At 41.8% G+C, this 18,758-nt stretch overlaps 4 protein-coding genes across 4 annotated transcripts in view; 2 read left to right on the forward strand and 2 right to left on the reverse strand.

Annotated features, from left to right (window-relative positions):
• Positions 1-400: 400 nt before the first annotated feature.
• On the reverse strand, positions 401-7,842 carry dnajb11 (DnaJ heat shock protein family (Hsp40) member B11). Its single transcript, XM_046053465.1, has 10 exons — positions 7,547-7,842; positions 7,050-7,206; positions 5,478-5,575; positions 4,778-4,910; positions 4,430-4,572; positions 3,841-3,923; positions 3,708-3,765; positions 3,474-3,585; positions 3,171-3,330; positions 401-1,637 (listed from the first exon to the last, which is right to left on the reverse strand). Exons 1-10 carry the CDS (start codon positions 7,618-7,620, stop codon positions 1,573-1,575), a joined length of 1,083 nt encoding a protein of 360 aa, XP_045909421.1. The 5' UTR covers positions 7,621-7,842; the 3' UTR covers positions 401-1,572.
• On the forward strand, positions 7,804-15,890 carry tbccd1 (TBCC domain containing 1). The gene is made up of 9 exons (XM_046053461.1): positions 7,804-8,135; positions 9,713-9,777; positions 9,853-10,119; positions 10,347-10,505; positions 10,711-10,827; positions 11,495-11,744; positions 11,867-12,053; positions 12,150-12,680; positions 13,795-15,890. Exons 2-9 carry the CDS (start codon positions 9,715-9,717, stop codon positions 14,006-14,008), a joined length of 1,788 nt encoding a protein of 595 aa, XP_045909417.1. The 5' UTR covers positions 7,804-8,135; positions 9,713-9,714; the 3' UTR covers positions 14,009-15,890.
• Positions 15,891-16,397: 507 nt separating this feature from the next.
• LOC123973441 (gamma-crystallin S-like) lies at positions 16,398-18,603 on the forward strand. Its single transcript, XM_046053469.1, has 3 exons — positions 16,398-16,707; positions 17,100-17,342; positions 18,227-18,603. The coding sequence occupies exons 1-3, from the start codon at positions 16,699-16,701 to the stop codon at positions 18,497-18,499; spliced, it is 525 nt and encodes a 174-aa protein (XP_045909425.1). The 5' UTR covers positions 16,398-16,698; the 3' UTR covers positions 18,500-18,603.
• Positions 18,112-18,758, reverse strand: part of lcmt2 (leucine carboxyl methyltransferase 2) — an 8,101-nt gene continuing 7,454 nt past the window's right edge. The window contains exon 15 of the transcript XR_006825622.1: positions 18,112-18,743. The gene's annotated coding sequence lies outside the window, so the exon portion shown is untranslated. The remainder of the gene's footprint in view (positions 18,744-18,758) is intronic.

The following is an 18,758-nucleotide window of genomic DNA, read 5'->3' on the forward strand; positions in this document are numbered from 1 at the left end:
AATCAATTAAACAAATGGAAAATATTAAGTTCTTTCAACAAACATATAGCCTATGATTTGTAGGTAGAGTTATTCAAATCACAAACAAACCTGTTCCCCAATGCCAGTGAGGAACACCTGATGTACTTGTGGCACAGCCTTCTCTCACACGAAGGACTGGCTTTCTCTAAGTTTGACATCTCAAGCAGTTCTTTCTCCAATGGCTTCATTTAATCGTAGCCATATTGTACTACCTTAAAGGCGAAATTCAGGGTTAATTCATGGCAAGTAAAGTCCCTGGCCTGTCTCACCCCACAGACTGCAGCTTTATGACTCCTTTTTAGAGGTCAGGGTTACTCACCAATGGCCATTAAAAACACTCTGGTGTCATCTGCTGGTACATTTACGGTATGACATCTCATTTCATCAGAATTTGTAGAAATCTTTATTCATAGCGTCGGTCAAAAGTACATTATCCCCTAGATCACCCAGTAAAAACGGCCAATGAAGTCACATTTAAGGCCATGACACGCTCATAAAATTGGGAGGCAGCGTTGCAGACACTAGTAAAAACAGAGAGAAGGTGAAGTCTAAAACCACATTATAAACCAAACTGTTTCCAGTCAGGAACAAAAAAATGTCCGACAGGGATGCTGATCCTTCATGGTCTGAAGTCCCTTTGAGGTGGAAGTGTTCAGCCCGGACAGTGTGAGTGTCAGAGGTGTCTGGAACAAAACCTTTCTACTGTGCAAACTCACCCCATTTCTCCATTATAATAAAGCTTCACTGTTTAATTTAAGAGGTCAACTCTTCTCACAGCGAACTTTGGAGTTGTGCAATGGCGACAGTTCTTCCGTTGCAACTTTTAAAATGCAAACAGACAAGAAAGAGGCAACATAAATTAGGAAAGCTAAAACACAACAGATGAGCTTTGTTCTTCCCTATTTACAAAGTATTATTGAACAGGAATCAGACCAGAACAAAAAAAAACACCAACCAACCATTTCATCCCTCAACAGCTAAAGCTGTTACATTCATAAAACTAATTAACTAAAAGGACAAAATGAAGCAACTTCTGGTCTTGCACAAGTTGAAAATTGGTAGGGGATTTTCCTTCTTCTTCAGATATCCAGTTTGTCAGTGGCTCATCCTTTAGCAGATGTAGAGGGCTGAACCAAAGTGTCTTCTCCAGAAAGGTATAGTGGCTGACACATTAGTAGACAGTGTTTGTTTGATCATAACACCCAAACAGACAGAAACAAGTGAATTAGATTTTTTAAATAAACAAAAAAGGGCCTTTTTACAGTAAAATGTTGTTAGGACAAAAAAAAAAAAAAAAAAAAGTACAATAAAGACATAGCATTATGTCCATTTTATACACTTCAAATAAAACATCTGCAATTGTGCCACTTCTGTCAATCTGAACATTAAAAAATAAAAACTAATTGGATTCAAGCCATCCTGAGAACGATCTGAAAATAATAAATACGCCCTGGCCAGAATGACAGAGCACCGTCCTGTTGATTGAAGATATGTGAATGTGTGTGTATTTGTGTGGGAGATAACTCAGTCCAGGCTGTGTCTGTATGTGCGTTAGTATCCTTGTAGTCCATTGTAAATCTTCTGTACAGAGCCCTGCTTCAGAAGGCTCCGAATACCTGCAACGACAGAATAATAACCGTTAACAACAGCAACATATCTGTCATATATATCAAAGCTGACCATGTCACAAAAATATTCTACACGCAAATGTCTCACATATGTTAGTAGATGCTTCAGCTGGCAGCCACGACCTGGCTGCAACGTATTCTTTTCGGGGCAATTGCGCCCATCAAAGTCCACAAAAAGTAGCACTGTCCTTGTGAAAAAGCAAAAGCACTTTTTATAGACATAATTCTGATGATTACAATTGCCCTGAAGGGATACGTTGCAGCCACTGCAACTGGTTTGCAACTGAAGCAATCTACTGCACAGATTTAAAAACTTTTTGTACCTACTAGTAGAGCTGGTCTATGTAGCCAAAAATGTTATCACGATAAAAAAAAAAAAAATTCTAAAATTGATAATTATCACAATAAATGTTACATCATTATTTCTTTCAAGTTTAAAGGCAGATTTTTGCTCCTGAGTAAAACTTGAAGAAACCCGATGTTTAATTGTGGTTTTAAACAATTATTTATGGTCAGAACAAACACTTGATGCCAAACAGTGGATCACTTCACAAATCTGAAGTAGAACATTCAAAACTATTCTGATGATGAAAAATCTTTTATCAAAAAATATGATTAGTAAATCTTTTTTCAGTCCCTTTTCCTCAACAAATAAATATCTTAATAAAAAGTTAAGTTTAAGTTCTAATTTGTTCATGATCCAAATGAATTAAAACAAACATTTATTGACGATATATTGAACATTTGTTATATTGTCACTGAGGAAAATTATATTGTGATCATTTTCATTATTCTTTTGTTGCCCAGCCCTACCTACTAGTCTTTTTGACCCCAAAATATGAGAAAATAGGGTTCAGGTTTAAAAATACCAACATTATCCATTAATATTTTTACATAGCGTATGTCACAGCATGAAAAGCTGGATGGATGGACAATTACAATAATACCATGCCATAATATATGGCTGAAACTAATGAATGTGATCATTATTAATGAATCTTTTTAATGAAAAATAGATTTAATTTATGATAGTAGTCAGAGAAAAGCACCAAATACTATCATTTGAGAAGCTAGAGCCTATATTTTTTGCCATTTATCTTTGGGAAACTACTTAATAATATTAAAATATAAATCAGTATTTAAATTAATGACTTGAAAAACAACCCATTGCTTCATCCTTTTAAAACGCCAATACTACAGCCTGTTATTTAAGAGAATACTTTTAAAAATAAGACTATTTGCAACATTAAATTATTAGTCCAGCAATTTAACAATGTACTTCCATGACAGTTGGTGAAACAGTGGACTACAAAGTATCCTGACTTTTAGTCCCTAGTATGAGTCAGCAACAATCACTGCAGCTTACATTTTAAATATGACAATGCAACTAATGGCTTCTGCCCGTCTCTCAAACCGTTGGAGTTTCCTAAGGTAAGTCACGAAGTAAAGTCACTTGTCCTTTCAGTAAATTGTCCCCAATGGACCAATGTCACAGCACGTCCTTTAACACTCCCTTCTCACCATCTTTCTGCTGTTCATCCAGCTGTGTCTGAGGAAACTCCACATCGAAGGTGATGATGAGGGAACCTCGGATGTTGATATTGTCAAAGTTTGGCAGGCCCTCTCCTTTCTTCCACATTCGAGCACCAGGCTTAGTGATCTTATCTCTCTCGATATGGACCTGTCAGGCAAAGACACATGCAACCATTCAATTTAACTGGGACATACAGACCACGAAAGTCTGTTCCCTACTTTTAATAGTCTGAGTTCTGAAAAAAAAAAAATGAAGACAGCTCTGTAAAAAATACCAAGTATGTACAGAACCTTGTGTCCATCCAAATGTACGATGTCCATTTCAAAGCCGACTAATGCCTCCACCAGAGAGATGGTGACGTTGGTGTACAGGTCATCTCCTCTGCGTTCAAACACAGGATGTCTAAAAAGAAAAAAAACAAAACAATGCATCGCCATATCATGTTCTAGTTGTCACTAATCTAATATCTGCGATAGTGTTGTATTGCAAACCACAGGCACACAGGAAAAACAGGTTTTTCATACTTCAACACTTTGATGCGGAAACGTAGATCTCCAGGTTCGCCGTCGATGTGAGGTTCTCCTGTGGTCACATAAAAGACGTTAGCAACAGGTAACACTTGAAAAACAAAAATAATCAAACTTCACTTGGATTTACCTTCTCCAATGAAAGGGTACTCCATTTCATCTCTCACTCCCTGTTCAATTTCTACCTCCAAGGTTCGCTCCTCATTTACCAGCCTGTGGTTAAGATTAGATAATAGAAAAAAAACATCTCGTGACATTGGGTTTTTAAATTCTTAAATGTTATTACACGTCTGACGTACACTCAGTTGCCAGTTTATTACAGACACCTCACCAAAACTAATGCAGTCCAATACAAAAGTCCTACAATAAATCCTCCTTCATGAAGGTCATAACGTTTACTGTTTCAGAGACGTATTGATTCAACTGTTTGATCAGGCTGTCATTGTGTTGCTGTTGAATTATAAAGAGAGGTGTTTCTGTTTTCAGCTTGCCCTCATTGATATAAAAGGGGTGGACAAAATAGAAACACCTTTCGGGATATAATTCAACAGCACAACAAACTATATCTTCCAAACTAACCATAATTTTGAATTAACACATGTTAATGGTCATTTTGGAGGCTTAACTGAACTGCGCTACTGTTACGTTGCTGACAGGAGTTCCTGGCTTTATTGAGGATGGCAACAACAGTAGGAGTTTTACCACAAGCAATGACTTACTTTACATTGGGACACTCATCGCACACCATCTCCTGGGTCATCTGGAAGCGGCCAGGTCCGAGCTGCGTCGTCCTCATCTCTTGTCTGCAGTTACACTTCCTCTTGCCGGGGGCTTCTTTGGCTACAGGCTTGTTCCGCACAACCTGTGCAACAAAGCAAGTTTTAGAAAAGATGATTTAACAAAAAGTAAGTAAATTGTCAGGGTGTAAATCAGACGATGAATCAGCACATTTTTCAGTTAATAGACAACTTTATGAAATCAAAGTCTTTCATTCAAACTCACAGTTGTAACCAATTCCACATCAGGTTACAAACTTAAAAACATGTGAGTGCAGGTTGTTCATTTACCTCAACAAAGTTCCCAGAGTACACCTCTTCAAGCGTGACCTCCAAGTCTAGTATGATGTCATTTCCTCTGGGGATGTTCCTGTCCTGTTGCTGTCTGTTGCCTCCAAACATGAACCCAAAGTCACCGAAGAAGCTACAAAAGGAGGAGGACAGGGTGGGACAGGGGAGAGTGTGACTAGCATCAGTGAACTATTATTATCATCTCTAAACAGTTTTAAAAACACTTGGCTACAATGTAATGCAAATAACCCAGAAAGACAGGTTGGTTTACCCCATTTTCAGTTATCACTAGTGTGATCTAGCATTATCTCCATCTAGTTTTGGTTACTCTACCATCCCAATACAATAGAGGCGAATGGGACACAGTTAGTGTGACACATCACTGTTGATAATCTCTAGAAGAAAATCTCAAAAGTTTTGCTATGAATTAAATCTCTGCGCCTTTGTAAACTGTTCACAGTGAGGTCTGTAGATTATCCGCAAAGACACAGTGCTGTTTTTAAATGTAACGCTGTGAGCTCCACAAACTAAATTCTTTTCACCTCAACTGTATCTGGGTGGAGGAAGAAAAGATGGACAAATGTTCTGCATGGCTGGACAGTCCTAGGATCAAGCGAGTATTTCTTTTGTTTTGCCTTTTGGGTGGAGTGACCCTCTGAGTTGACCTTGATGACCTCACATATACACATCTGAAACCAACCTGGAGAAGATATCGTTGTGTGAGGCGTGGTGACCCTCTTTGAGTCCATCTTCTCCGTACGCGTCATACTGTTTCCTTTTCTCCTCGTCTGAGAGCACCTACAAATAAAAACAACCTGTCAGTCACAGAACGACCAAATCCTACACTGTTTTCCTATTTCATACAGTGTGTGTAACCAATAACAGAAACACCATTCAAAGAAATGTAACCCAATACAACAATATTACAAAACACATCCTCAAACACATTAAACAGCTGTTTCACAGAGGCTCAACAGAACTTGAATATCAGATCGGGGAAGAAAGGGGATTTAAGTGACTTTGAACGTTACGATGGTTGTCGGAGCCAGACGGGCTGCTCTGAGTATTTATATATATTTATATATAGAATGGGCAGACTGGTTCGAGATGATAGAAAGGCAACAGTGACTCAAATAAGTTGTTACAACGAAGGTATGCAGAATACAATCTGCTGCTGTAGCCCATCTTCAAGCAGATGGGCTACAGCAGCAGAAGACCACAGAAGGCCACTCCTGTCAGCTAAGAACTGGAAACTGAGGCTACAATTCACACAGGCTCACCAAAATTGGACAATATAAGATTGTAAAAACATTGCCTGGTCTGATGAGTCTCAATTTCAGCTGCAACGTTCAGATGGTAGGGTCAGAAATTGGCATAAACAACATGAAAGCATGGATCCATCCTGCCTTGTATTAACGGTTCAGGCTAGTAGTGGTGTAATGGTGTGGGGGATACTTTCTTGGAAACTTTGGGCCCCTTTGTACAACTGAGCATTGTTTAAATACTACAGCCTACTAGAGTATTGTTGCTGACCATGTCCATCCCTTTATGACCACAATGTACCCATCTGCTTATGGCTACTTCCAGCAGGACAATGCACCATGTCACAGAGCTCAAATCATCTCAAACTGGTTTCTTGAACATGACAGTGAGTTCACTGTACTCCAGTGGCCTCCACAGTCACCAGATCTCAATCCAATAGAGCACCTTTGGGATGTGGTGGAACGGGTGATTCGTATCATGGATGTGCAGCTGACAAATCTGCAGCACGATGCTATCATGTCAATATGGACCAAAGTCTCTGAGGAATGTTTCCAACACCTTGTTGAAAGTATGCCTCAAAGAATCAATGCAGTTCTGAAGGCAAAACGGGTCCAACCGAGAACTAGCAAGGTTTACCTAATAAAATGGCCAGTGAGTGTAAATAAATAAAGGAGCAATGAGAAAAGGCGATAAGGAAACACCTGCTCATCTGAATCCACTCCCACTCATCCACGTCTGGGTTTCCTGAGTGCCAGCTGTGCTGCGTAACAGCCAATCAGATGCAGCCACACGGTCTAGTCGACCAATCACACGGAACGTTGCGTTTCACACAACAACCAAATAGCTAAGCGTAAAAAGAGACTTTGTGTCGGAGCCACATTCAAGAACAAAACCTACGTTACTGTGTCCTGAAAGTTAAAATACAGCCATATTTGCGGCTAAATAAGTTCACCGTGCCCCTCTTCCCTTATCCACCACTTCAGTCACACAACAATAGCTTTACACCAACCTCATAAGCTGCTCCCAAGTCTGCAAATTTGTCCTGAGCTTTTGGGTCATCCTGGTTTCTGTCGGGGTGTAGCTGGAGAGCCAGCTTTCTGTAGGCCTTCTTGATGTCCCTGATCGATGCAGTCTTGCTCACCCCTAGGATTGCATAGAAATCTCGCCTGCGAGAGAGAGAGAGTGGAGGTAACAGAGGTTATATACTAAAACAGAGGCACATGGGAAGAGGCAGGAAACGCTGTAGCTTGATAACACCGCTGTGTTAGCCGGTTTAGTTTCCCTTGTGTGAAGGCTAGCTTCTGGCTAATTAAGCTAGCTTCTCCTCCAAAACCAGGCCGTCACATTTCTAATTTGAACACAATGAAACACTTATTAGCAAATTAGCTCAGTGTGTCATCCTGTCCTCTTCACACCGCTCTGGACCAATCACAGTGGAACATGTGTACCGCCCCGGCGATGCTGCTTCACGGCCGTGCAACGCGCCATTCTCCGGGCACAACTCACCCCGCAAGCACCGCCGCGATAACGTAAAGGAGCAGGCAGCACACGTAGCAGAGATTCATCCCTTTCGCAGCCATAGATCCCCCGTTGTTTTATAAAGGAAGTAGCAAAAGAACAGCCGGCTTTTGAGGGTTGGAGAAGCCGCTGCCAGTCACAAGCCTTCTTCCTCCTGTCAGAGAAAGCACCACCCTCTGGACGTCGGCGAATCCGCCTCTCAGGTCAAAAACTCCGCCCCCCGTTAAAGAAACACCTCTCATCCTTAATTTGAATATAGCTTCCGTTGCTTCAATGTGTAACGGGTTGCTCCAAAGTGTTCAAGAATGAATAAATTAGTTAAATAACAGTAAAAATAGCACTTTTCAAGTGTGAAAACAGCAGTCAGCGCGGTGCTAAAGCGCGTCCCCGAGAACTGCGCGCAACAGATGTCGGTTCGGCGGAGAGGAGGAGAGAGGGCGCCAAGTAAAGAACCGCGGATGTGTTTCTGACTTTATCTGCTTCTAATCGCAACAACAGGCCTCACCTTTACACGTATGAGTGACTCGACCTGTCGAGAGGGAACTTCAAGTTGTCAGGACGAAGACAAAGGCTGAAAGTAAGAGTAAAGACTTGTCTCCTCTGCCTTATTAGCATTGTGAGCTAACTGTAGCTAAGTTAGCAGGAGAGCCATAGTTTGGTTTGGTGAAGTAAACTTTCACTCATTCTTCCAGCTATCAAGCTGCCTTTCACGTTTCAGCACAAGAAGAAGAAGTGAGTGTTGTGCTTATTGATTTGCTGTCTGACTTGATTAGCTTTAGCTAAGAGTCAGCCACTTGATGTTTTAATGCAGAGTCAGGTGTTGATGACTTGAGCAGCCTGGTTGCAAGTTGTCATGGGAGCGTCACAGGAGATGTTTTTCCACCGTGTTAGATGAAAGTAAAGTGACCAAAAACCAAAAGTCATAAGCAAACTGGGTGTCTTTTTGAGGAATGCTCTTCCTCTGTTTAAGTAAGTAGGTCTTGTGCCCCATACCATACGATTATAATGGTCCTGAGAAAAAACACTGCTTTGCAGTGTGGTGGTGCGGCATCTCTTCCCAAAAGGCTGTGGCTGAAGGAGTTACTGTCCTTTAAGATTCTATGGACAATGCAGGCTCTGGTGCAGTGGATAAGACACATTCCTCTAGTGTGGGAGACCGGGTGTCGATTCCCACTGCAACATCATCAATGTGTCCCTGAGCAAGACACTTAACCCCAGTTGTTCCAGAGGCGTGAAACCTCTGACCTACTAATTGTAAGTCGCTTTGGATAAAAGCGTCAGCTAAATGACTTATTATTATTATTATTATTATTATTATTATTATTATTATTATTATTATTGTTACCTAGGGCTGGGTGATATGGCCAAAAATGTTATCAAGATAAAAACTGAAATATATAAAATAAAAAATTTATCACGATATATGTCAAATCATTATTTCTTTCAAGTTTAAAGGCAGATTTTTGCTCTTGAATGAAAATTGAAAACCAGATGGTTAATTATGTGGTTAAATTTTTCTTTAGGGTCAGAATGTGACAAACACTTGATGCCAAACAGTGGATCACTTCACAATTCTGAGGGGGTTTTTTTCAACAAAAATAAATATTTTAATAGAACAATTAGGTGCTAAGTTGTTTGTGATTCAAATTGACAATATATAGAACATTTATTATATTGTTATTGAGGAAAATTATATTGCGATAATTATCATTATTGTTTTATTGCCTAGCCCTATTGTTACCTCAGCGTTATCAGTGACGCTCCTTGGGAGATGGGTACCGATGATCTTCTGAGCAGTTTTAATCACCTGCTGCAGAGCCCTCCGGTCCCATGCTAGTGAGGATACTTTTTATTGCTCTGTAAAAGCTGACAAGAACCAGGCATGGGAATTAAGCCTTTTTAACCTTCCTTAAGAAATGCAGTCACACTTCTTTTCAAAGTGATTTGTAAGCCTGGCTACAACTGGCTCGCAGCTCCTCCCCTCAGTTCATCTCTAAATTTAGTGTTCAGAAATATAATACAATAATTGCACTGTGATTGAAAAGACTTGGCTTTCAGTAGACAAAGTGTACTGTTCTTGCTTACATTGATCTTTTATACTGTGTTGCATACCAGTGTATCATGTGTCCAACAACTTTTTTGTATTCTCTTCAGACATGGAGGCAGACAGTGTGAGAATATGGCCACGCATGGAGCCCTTCTTAATGGGTGCCCTGCAGGTGAATATTATTAAATGTATTGATATTACCTAGCAGATTCAAATGTTCTAAAATAACAAGTTAATGCCATTGCAGGTGGCTCCCCCCTCCAAGCTCAGCCTGCACTATCTTCGCAAGATGGCGATCTATGTGCGAACACGGGATGGCTGCTTCCCCATTTTGGGCTGGCCCATGTGGAGGCATATTGCCTGTGGAAAGCTACAGCTTCCAGAAGACCTCGCGTGGCTCTACTTTGAGACCTTTGACCTCCTTATAGGCCACACTCCAGAGGAGAGGCTAGAGTGGGCAGAGTGTCTTTCTCAGTGCTCTTCCAAAAGTGAGCTGGACGAACAAAGGAACAAGGTGAAAAAAACAGGCGTGGTGCAAATGGCTCCACCTACTGAAGAATGTAATACCATCTCAACGTGTCAGACAACTTTCTTGTATCATGTCTTATTCATGAGGGTGTGCTGCTCATTGTATTGTTGTGTTTTGCTCCAGACCGAGATTAATGTTACATGCTCTCAAATTCCAGTAGGAGCTACACATTGATATGCACCCCTTGTTTCTTTTTCTTCTTTTTGCTCCAGTTGTCTGTGAACACACTGCAGTTCCTCCTCTTCCTCTACATCCAGCAGCTGAACCGTGTTTCCCTTCGCAACTCTCTAATCGGTGAAGAGTGGCCCAGTCATCGAACTCGCTCGCCCTCTCCATCAGACCGAGAAGCAAAGACTAGCTCTCAGAACAAGGTCCTTGTTACTGTAAAGGACAAAAGACAGACTGATAACAGTATTGCATGTTTTGCAAGATTCTGTAATTCTGATTTCTACTTGTTGTCCATTGCAAAACATCAACATGATAAAATTTAAAGCTCAAATGTTATTGTCATCTCTCAGTTCTTCCTGATGTGCCACTCAGTCCTGTTTTTGTTTGTTGTTTGTTTGGTTTCTCCAGAACTGGGATGATCAGGCCCAACTGTCATTTGTGCAAATCCATCTAGCTGAGATTCTGGAGCTGCTGGTGGAGCCGGGACAACTTTCACAATCTGGACAAGCCCTTAGAGATTGCCAGGTCTGTGGACAGTCAGAACACATCCTGCGTTACTTTCCAGCAACAAACCTAGAGCAGCTATAATCAATATTTTCATAATAACAACAAGTGGCAATGTGAAAGGTGTCACAGCTCTCATCGCATCGTTTTCAGAGAAAAAGTCATAAAATACCCACTGTACACCTGCTCAGCAGCAAACCGCACACAGACACAGTTACAAACTAGCCGGTGAATGTAGTGGAGCATTAGCAGCTGAAGAGCCAGATATTTCCCTCTAGAGTTGGTATAGACCAAAAATGGATAAAAGAGAGTGAATAATGAATTTACATTAATCAGGTGACACAAACAACTCCAGATGATGGGTCATTTTGCTCAGTAACTGGAAGTCTGAATAAACTGTTTTCTCCCAATATCAACTTAAAATAACTTCTTTCTGCTGCTCCAAAGTGGCCCAAATAAATAATTTATTGCAGCTTTAAGATGTAAGGTGGTGGTATTCTTTACTATAAGAACCCCTTTAGGGAGTGACATCTAACACATATTACTTTTTAATCTTTGCTTACAGAATAGGTACTGTATGTTCTGCAGATAAAATCTGTGCTTTTTGACAGAAATGAACCTCAAAAAGAAATTACCCTTCACATCTTATGCTGCATTGTAGTTGATATTTAAAGTTGTGTTTTGCCAGATATCCTTGGAGGCTGTGCGGAGCTTGGGCCTGCTCTTGGAGGGCTTGGTTTGCCATGGCAGAGCTGTTCAGCCTGTCCACAGGCTGTTGACCAAAGGTCCACTCCAGACACAAGCTGGCTACTCCACACTCAGCCGCTCCTTCCCCCTGCACAAGCTGCTCTCGTGTCTCCAGCACTGCCTCACACTTAACCCCTTTGGGATGTCTGCCTGTCTGCGCTCAGGCAAGAAACTCGCCTGGGCTCAACAAGGTACTCTAAAATCTCCTGGAGTAGGTTTTGTAATACAGTTTCTTAAAAACCTAAATGCTTCTTTACAGTCATCACTCTTCATCTACCTAAATGTCTGCAATCTCTTTGTTTGTGCTTTCTAGTGGAGGGCTCGATGAAGAGAGCCAAAATAGCAAGAAACACCCACATGGCTCCACCTGGCAGTAAGATGGTGCTGATGTCGCAAGTCTTCAAACAGACCCTGGCTAAAACCTCAGACAAGCTGACCGGTGCCAACATCAAAATCCACAGATGCTCAGATGCCTTCATATACCTTCTCTCGCCTCTCAGGTAAGGTTCACTGCCATTAATATGGGTTGTTTTATAGACTTTTTGGGACATAGTTCATCTGACGTGGTTTTTGTTTTTGTCTGTGTACTCCCTCAGATCAGTCAGTGTGGACAAATGCCGCGACAGCACAGTGGTTCTTGGTCCTGTCGAGACCAGCGTCCACATCCACAGCTGCCAGAACCTGCGTGTGGTGTGTGTGGCCGGCAGGATCGCTATCGGAGCCTCCTTGTGTTGCACAATCCACGCTTTGACACCCACCCGCCCTTTGCTCCTACCTGGAAACACAGACATTACACTGGGGCCTTTCCACACTTTCTACCCCTCCCTGGAGGATCATATGGCCAGTGTGGGGCTGGCCGTAGTCCCCAATGCCTGGGATCGACCCTTGTTTCTGGGGACTGAGGGCATTGTAAACCCCTCACTCAATGCATCATCCAACCCAGACCCTGCCTGCTACCGCCTGCTGCCCCCGGCTGAGTTTCACACACTTGTGGTGCCTTTCGAGATGGAGGGCGACACATGTGAGGTGCCAGGGGGATTGCCCCCTCCATATCAGGCAGCACTTGATGAAAAGCAGAAGAGGATACAAAACTGGCAGAAGACTGTGATGGAGGCCCGGCTGAACAAGTGAGTGACAAATCAGGCCCTCCTAACAACAATATCAATTGTGGAATACTTCTAATAATTGCAATTGAACAATGGCACTGTATGTGCAAAAATAAGCTTAGTTATTCCATTATCCAGCAGGCCATTTTAATCAGCGGAGAGTTATAACTGCCATTCCAAAGATCAATAAGGATGTGGGTTAACCACTCAGCTGGTGAGATATTATGTTCAGTGCAGTAATGGCATGGTGTCAGAGAACTTGCTCGAGAGACTCTACGGCAGAGGGTTGGCAAATAAGTCTGGCATCAGGCCAATTTTTTTTCAAGTCATTAGATGGTGGGCCAGAACATAGTCAATTGATGAATTGATCATTTATAATCCAGCTATTACTGTGTGCCTGGGTAGCTCAGTCAGTAGTGCACAGGTTTCCTGCTCAAAATGTTGTGTATTCAATCCCCACTTGCTGCTAGGAATTTTTTTTTTTCCCCTCCCTTTTTAGCAAATTGATTACGAAGAGGTTGTTTTACATGTTCACAATTAAGCATGTGCAGGAAGGAGTGTGTGTGCGTCACGCTGATTGGTCCACATCAACCTATGGATGCTTATTTTCATTTCCCCAGTCAGAGGAAATTCCTGCTTTTCTCATTCAATGGAATCCGTTCTCCCGTTTTCTGACAGCTTTGTCAGAGGTGTGTCAAGCAAGCCAAAGACTTTTTTGAATTTCCTTCAGAACTTTTCAAAGTAAAAGCTCTCAGTTTAACCCAACATAAAGTACAGCTGCAATAATGTTCTCACGCTTTTATTTTGTAGGGACAATCACTTAAAAGGAAGTAATTATGTGAGTAACTTGCTGTCATGACTGAGATTTTTATTTTTTTGCCGCTATCAAAAGTCATCTGGCCATGGGACAGATATTATTGCTGGCGGGCCGCCTATTGCTGACCACTGCTCTACAGTCTCACTGACAGCACAGGGAACTCATCATAGGATGCTTATTCATGAGGGGGAACATCCCTTGATCCTTCACTTGATTTCTATATACACAGTTTTTTAACACCAATCTCTCCCAAATCCTGCCCTTTTCGCGCTCTGTAGTTCACCTCTGTTGTCTGATTTCTCCTTTATGTGCATCCAGAGAGCAGAAGCGGCAGTTCCAGGAGTTGGTGGAGGTCAAGTTCCACGAGTGGCTTCTGGAGAAGGGGCACAGGCAGGAACTTGACAGCCTTATCCCACCCACCATAGCCTCTTTAAAGGACTCCGACGGGCCTGCAACAGACACGCTTCGAGATAATGATGCCAAACATATAAGGACTGGACGGGCAGTGGGACAGTCACCTATGGCTTGTTGAATTGTTGGGTTAGTCTTGTTTGGGTCTTAACCAGCAGGATAAATGTACCTGGAAATAAAGGTAGCACAAAAATATGCACAGACAGGCTACATATGGTCTGACATTTGGAGTATGCTAACTGAAAGTGTTATTGGACAGTTTGTGGTTGTTTACACCTTACTCTGAGAGTCTCTGATCCAGCTTTTACAGCAACTTTACTCATTCTTGAGTGGAAGGCTTGTATGGGCTGCTTTACAGTTCCTTCTTAAGACAAGGCAGCTAAGCCCTTAACACATCAAAGCCAAGTAGGGAGTGGGCTGGCATGTTGTAAAACAACATTGTTAGCTATAGACTTTAAAAAAAAATACACAGGTTAAGGATCTGTTATGTCACTTCAGGCGCTTGAAGGGACAGTTTAAACCTTAGATTTGGGTTTACTGCTGAAGGGTCATCTTTTCGGAGACAGAAAATCTAACTTTGGTCAAAAAAAGTAGGTGCAGCTAAAGAGGGACAATGACCAGACCAGTCAGTCATGCAGAAATGACCTAAAATGTGTTCTCAAAGCATTAATAGCTCTTTAATGCAATTATTCTCAGAATCTGCATTAATATACAGTTTGAGAACTGAAATCCACTTATTACCCTGTTTTCTTAAACTGAAAGCACTTGTGATTGGTATGAACACTCATAGCAGCAGTGGTGGTTGCTGCTTTGTTCCTGGAGAACTGCTGTGAACACTTTGGGTCTCTTTCGTACAGCCTGGAGTGATTCTCACCATTTCTTCCCAAACTGTGCCCATGTATGTAAACTACATGCTGTTTTCTGTAAAAAGAAAAGAAAACGTTAAGGGAAGTTGACACACGTGTATTCAAAGATGGCGAAAGCTAAATACATTTTGCACTTTGGATAGTAAGGATGTGTTAGGGCTCTTACAGTTACTCACTCAGGTCATAGTATTTTTTTGTGTTATTAGAATATAACAAATAGCAATCAAGCATTTCCTGTTGTGGGGGAAAGAGAGAATATAACAAGTTATTGTAGGTATGCGATTTCACCGTCCAGACTTATTAACACATTTTATGTACAGAGAGGGTATGTCAATACCTGTAGCTACATTGCTCTACAGAGGCTGAACCTTTCAAGCATGTTGAATTTCTCGCCACACTTATTCACATGGTAGGGGTTTTCACAGGATGTCAAAGGGAAATATTTGCTATGACATTGGTGACTGCTCTGTGCCGAACATATACAACATGAACGTGCAGCAGCAAATGCTCTGTTCTGTGATTAAACAAGGACTTAACTGTTAATTTCCAAAGTACAACCGAAATAGTTGATTTACTGATGTGCCAAATGAGGCTACATTTCAAAAATATTTAATCGTGTATGTTTATTTTTCTATTACATCACCTGTATGAATATGTATATTTTAGCATGATAGTAAGATTATTTTTCATAAATCTACCCTGCCTCTGCACTATTTTTGGCATTCATTACATCAGCCCATTAGCTTCCTGTGTCATTACAGCATGCTAGATTTTGAGTTTAAACAGATTACACATAAAAATACAATAAAACTTCTGCATATGTAAACAGGCCAGTATTTCACTTAGTTATGGGAATTTACAGGAATATGGATTTGATTAAAAAAAAAAAAAGGTACTGTTAAAATGCTGCTACACACTGGAGAAGACTACTGTAAAAGATTTCAAAATGCTGGTATATGTCTCTTCATTTTCACGATTATAGTGATTAGCTGTACGATGCCTTGCGGCTGTTGCATAGTCAGAAAACGTACCCTTTGATTTGAACACACACACCTCTATGCAGTTACTATATGAAGAGCACAAAATAGTTTACGATTGTTAAAAAATTTAAATGAATAAAAGTTTTGAATAAAACCAGGTCACCTCATTGTTTTGTTTTGACCTTTTGGACACAGAAATATGCTCCAAGTTTGATATAACAGGAACCAATTCATAATTCAGTTCATCTGACTAATAAAAATACATTTAAATTTCAAATAGTACTATTTCTTTATGTGTGGTTATGCAACACTGCCAGTGGTGGAATGTGGCTAGTACAAAGTACCACAATTTTGAGTTACTTGAATTTTACTTGAGTATTCCCATTTTTCCGAAAGAAATACTGTAGAAAAAAAATACATTTGTCTTTTCTTTAAGTGATATTTTGAATGGAGGAATTTTACTTTTTATGGAGTATCGTTATAGTGTGGTATTGCTAATTGTACTTTAATAAAGTTTCTGTGTACTTCTTCCACGACTGAACACTGCTCAATCTGGATTCATCCATAAGGCAGAAATAAGTCACGAGGTGCTCACCAGGTGGGGGCAAGCTGGTGGAGCTGGCATGTGTAACATGGTGCGAGAGTCGGAGCGGGGTGGGGGGTGGGCACTGGACACAGCCAGTAGAGAAGTGGGGTCAATGGACGCTTACCATGCCCGGCCATTATGCCGTAATCCTTCCTCGCTTTTCTGGAAAAACTGAATAGCACTAGAATCACTGACTCAATTTTTGGATCTCATTTTCATGACAAAGCGATTGTTCCCCGTTTGCCTCCACTGTTGCTGTTTATAAACGTGGGAAAACGGGGATATAAAAAGGGACTGGTGAGGGGCCAGTGCAGCATCGAGACCTCAGGGGAATCATCGCTTACCCATCACCAAGGCTATCCCACACACTACATCCAAGATGGGCAGGGTGAGTTAAGACAAAGTGGGACTGGCATGGACAAAGTCAGGTAACACTGGCATGTAGATCAAGTATGAATGTGTGGGTTTAAGTTGTAGACAAGGCTGTATATGTAACCGCCTCTGCAGGAATTATTGTGGTTTGGGCCTATTTTGATTTACAAGTGAGGCAAGTTTCAAACTGTGTTGTTGACTGGACTGGCCGGTTTTTTGTAGTACTGGGTGTTAAGCTGGAGGTTAAAGCTGCCCTGTCTGTTGACAGAATGAATGCTATTCAATGCTTTCCAATATCAGAGAAGCTTTTTGTAAAGTTTGAGAGACAAAACAGTGACTAAGATGAACCACCGGTTAGACTCGAATGCAGATGACGAGAGCTAAGACTCCCATGTGTTGTCCCCCCAGATTGTCTTCTATGAGGACAAGAACTTCCAGGGCCGCCGCTACGAGTGCGACAGCGACTGCTCGGATTTCCACGCCTACTTGAGCCGCTGCAACTCCATCCGGGTGGAGAGTGGGGCCTGGGTGGTGTACGAGAGGCCCAACTACATGGGCTACCAATATGTCCTGACCCGGGGGGAGTACCCAGAGTACCAGCGCTGGATGGGCCTCAACGACCGCCTCAGCTCCTGCAAGCTGGTCCACTTTGTAAGTCAGCTATCGCCTGTGATCTGCTGCTGATGCTGAGATCTAACCGACCGTCTGACCTCTTTTATTAAATGTGCTGAACACTGTGTGCAGATCTCTTAATTAACCGCTAACCTGTACAAATGTGACTGTGACCTGGTAGGGGTTTTTTTTTCCTCTCTCAGCAGTGTAGCAGAGGGGTCTGACTTTGTGGGTAATGAACTTCAGGTTCAGACAGTCAGAAGTTAGGTGAACTAACACACAGTGAGAGTAAAACAAACTGACAGGGCACATCAGACAGGTCACACTATGGTGTTGTGACCGGTGACTGCAGGGCTTTGTCAATGGAGACCAATACTTCGGTGAGTCTATTTGTATGATCAGGCTTTGGTCCAAGTGACCCACAGCCTGCAGGCAGATTCGGGGACAGCACTTTCATACAAAAATCGATCTAGTTAGTATAAGTTGCATGTGTACAGTTTCAAATATTTATAGAGGCATGAAACAGGGAGCAAACAATGAGGGATGGTTGATTACATACATGGAAAAAATAGTTGGTGTTAATGTTGGTAGATCATGCCAGAAACACTGAGTATATAATCTATACAAAGGCTACTTCACCATGATGCTCATATTATTGTGAGAGCCTAATTATATATGCGGCGCTACAAACTTATACTCCTTTCGTTAGGTGCAAATCTCATCTCCCTATATATCCTCCCTTCCCCTTTTCTCTTACCCCACATCCCCTCCATATTCTTTCCTAACCCCCCTGCACTACCGCCTCCACCCTTCATTCACTACTCTCCACCTGCTACCTCTTTTCACCTATCTTCCATTTTCACCCCCTCTCATCTCCTCCCATACCTCTACCGTCTCCCTCGCTTCCTCCAATCACCTTCCAGACCAGTGGGAGCCAGTACAAGATGCAGCTGTATGAGAAGGCAGACTTCGGGGGCCAGGCCTTCGAGGCCACAGAGGACTGTCCCTCCCTCCTGGAGAAGTTCCGCTGGAGGGAGGTCAACTCCTGTAAGGTCTTCGACGGCTGGTGGGTGTTCTACGAGCACCCCAACTACCGTGGACGCCAGTACTTCCTCGAGAAGGGGGAATACCGCAAGCCAGGAGACTGGGGCGCTGTCAGCCCTACGGTCCAGTCCTTCAGGCGCTTCACTGAATGATTTAACCTTCATCTAAAACGTTAAAACAAAGCAACCTACTATGTCGATATTTTACTATAACTTTCATTGACTATTTTGTGATTTTGAACTGAGGTCTCACAAATAAAAACCTGTCCAATAAGCAGACTAAAGACATTTTTTTTGATTTTCTATTCATGAGATGTTTAATGTCTTTTGAGCCTTTTGTGCCCTTGCATACTTAGACATCTACACTTTGGATTCAATAACAATAACAAACCGGGACCTTCAATAGGCCTGA

This window comes from Micropterus dolomieu, linkage group LG07 (genome assembly GCF_021292245.1).
Source record: "Micropterus dolomieu isolate WLL.071019.BEF.003 ecotype Adirondacks linkage group LG07, ASM2129224v1, whole genome shotgun sequence".
Lineage (NCBI taxonomy): Eukaryota > Metazoa > Chordata > Actinopteri > Centrarchiformes > Centrarchidae > Micropterus > Micropterus dolomieu.

Excerpts from the sequence above, each read along its gene's own strand:
- dnajb11 (XM_046053465.1), bottom strand. The coding sequence starts at position 7,620 with ATGGCTGCGAAAGGGATGAATCTCTGCTACGTGTGCTGCCTGCTCCTT. Across the intron at positions 4,911-5,477 it reads CACAACGATATCTTCTCCAG|CTTCTTCGGTGACTTTGGGT; the intron begins GTTGGTTTCAGA and ends CTCCTTTTGTAG. Across the intron at positions 3,331-3,473 it reads TACATTTGGATGGACACAAG|GTCCATATCGAGAGAGATAA; the intron begins GTTCTGTACATA and ends TTTGCCTGACAG.
- tbccd1 (XM_046053461.1), top strand. The coding sequence starts at position 9,715 with ATGGAGGCAGACAGTGTGAGAATATGGCCACGCATGGAGCCCTTCTTA. Across the intron at positions 9,778-9,852 it reads TCTTAATGGGTGCCCTGCAG|GTGGCTCCCCCCTCCAAGCT; the intron begins GTGAATATTATT and ends ATGCCATTGCAG. Across the intron at positions 10,506-10,710 it reads AGACTAGCTCTCAGAACAAG|AACTGGGATGATCAGGCCCA; the intron begins GTCCTTGTTACT and ends TGGTTTCTCCAG.
- LOC123973441 (XM_046053469.1), top strand. Across the intron at positions 17,343-18,226 it reads CCTGCAAGCTGGTCCACTTT|ACCAGTGGGAGCCAGTACAA; the intron begins GTAAGTCAGCTA and ends ATCACCTTCCAG.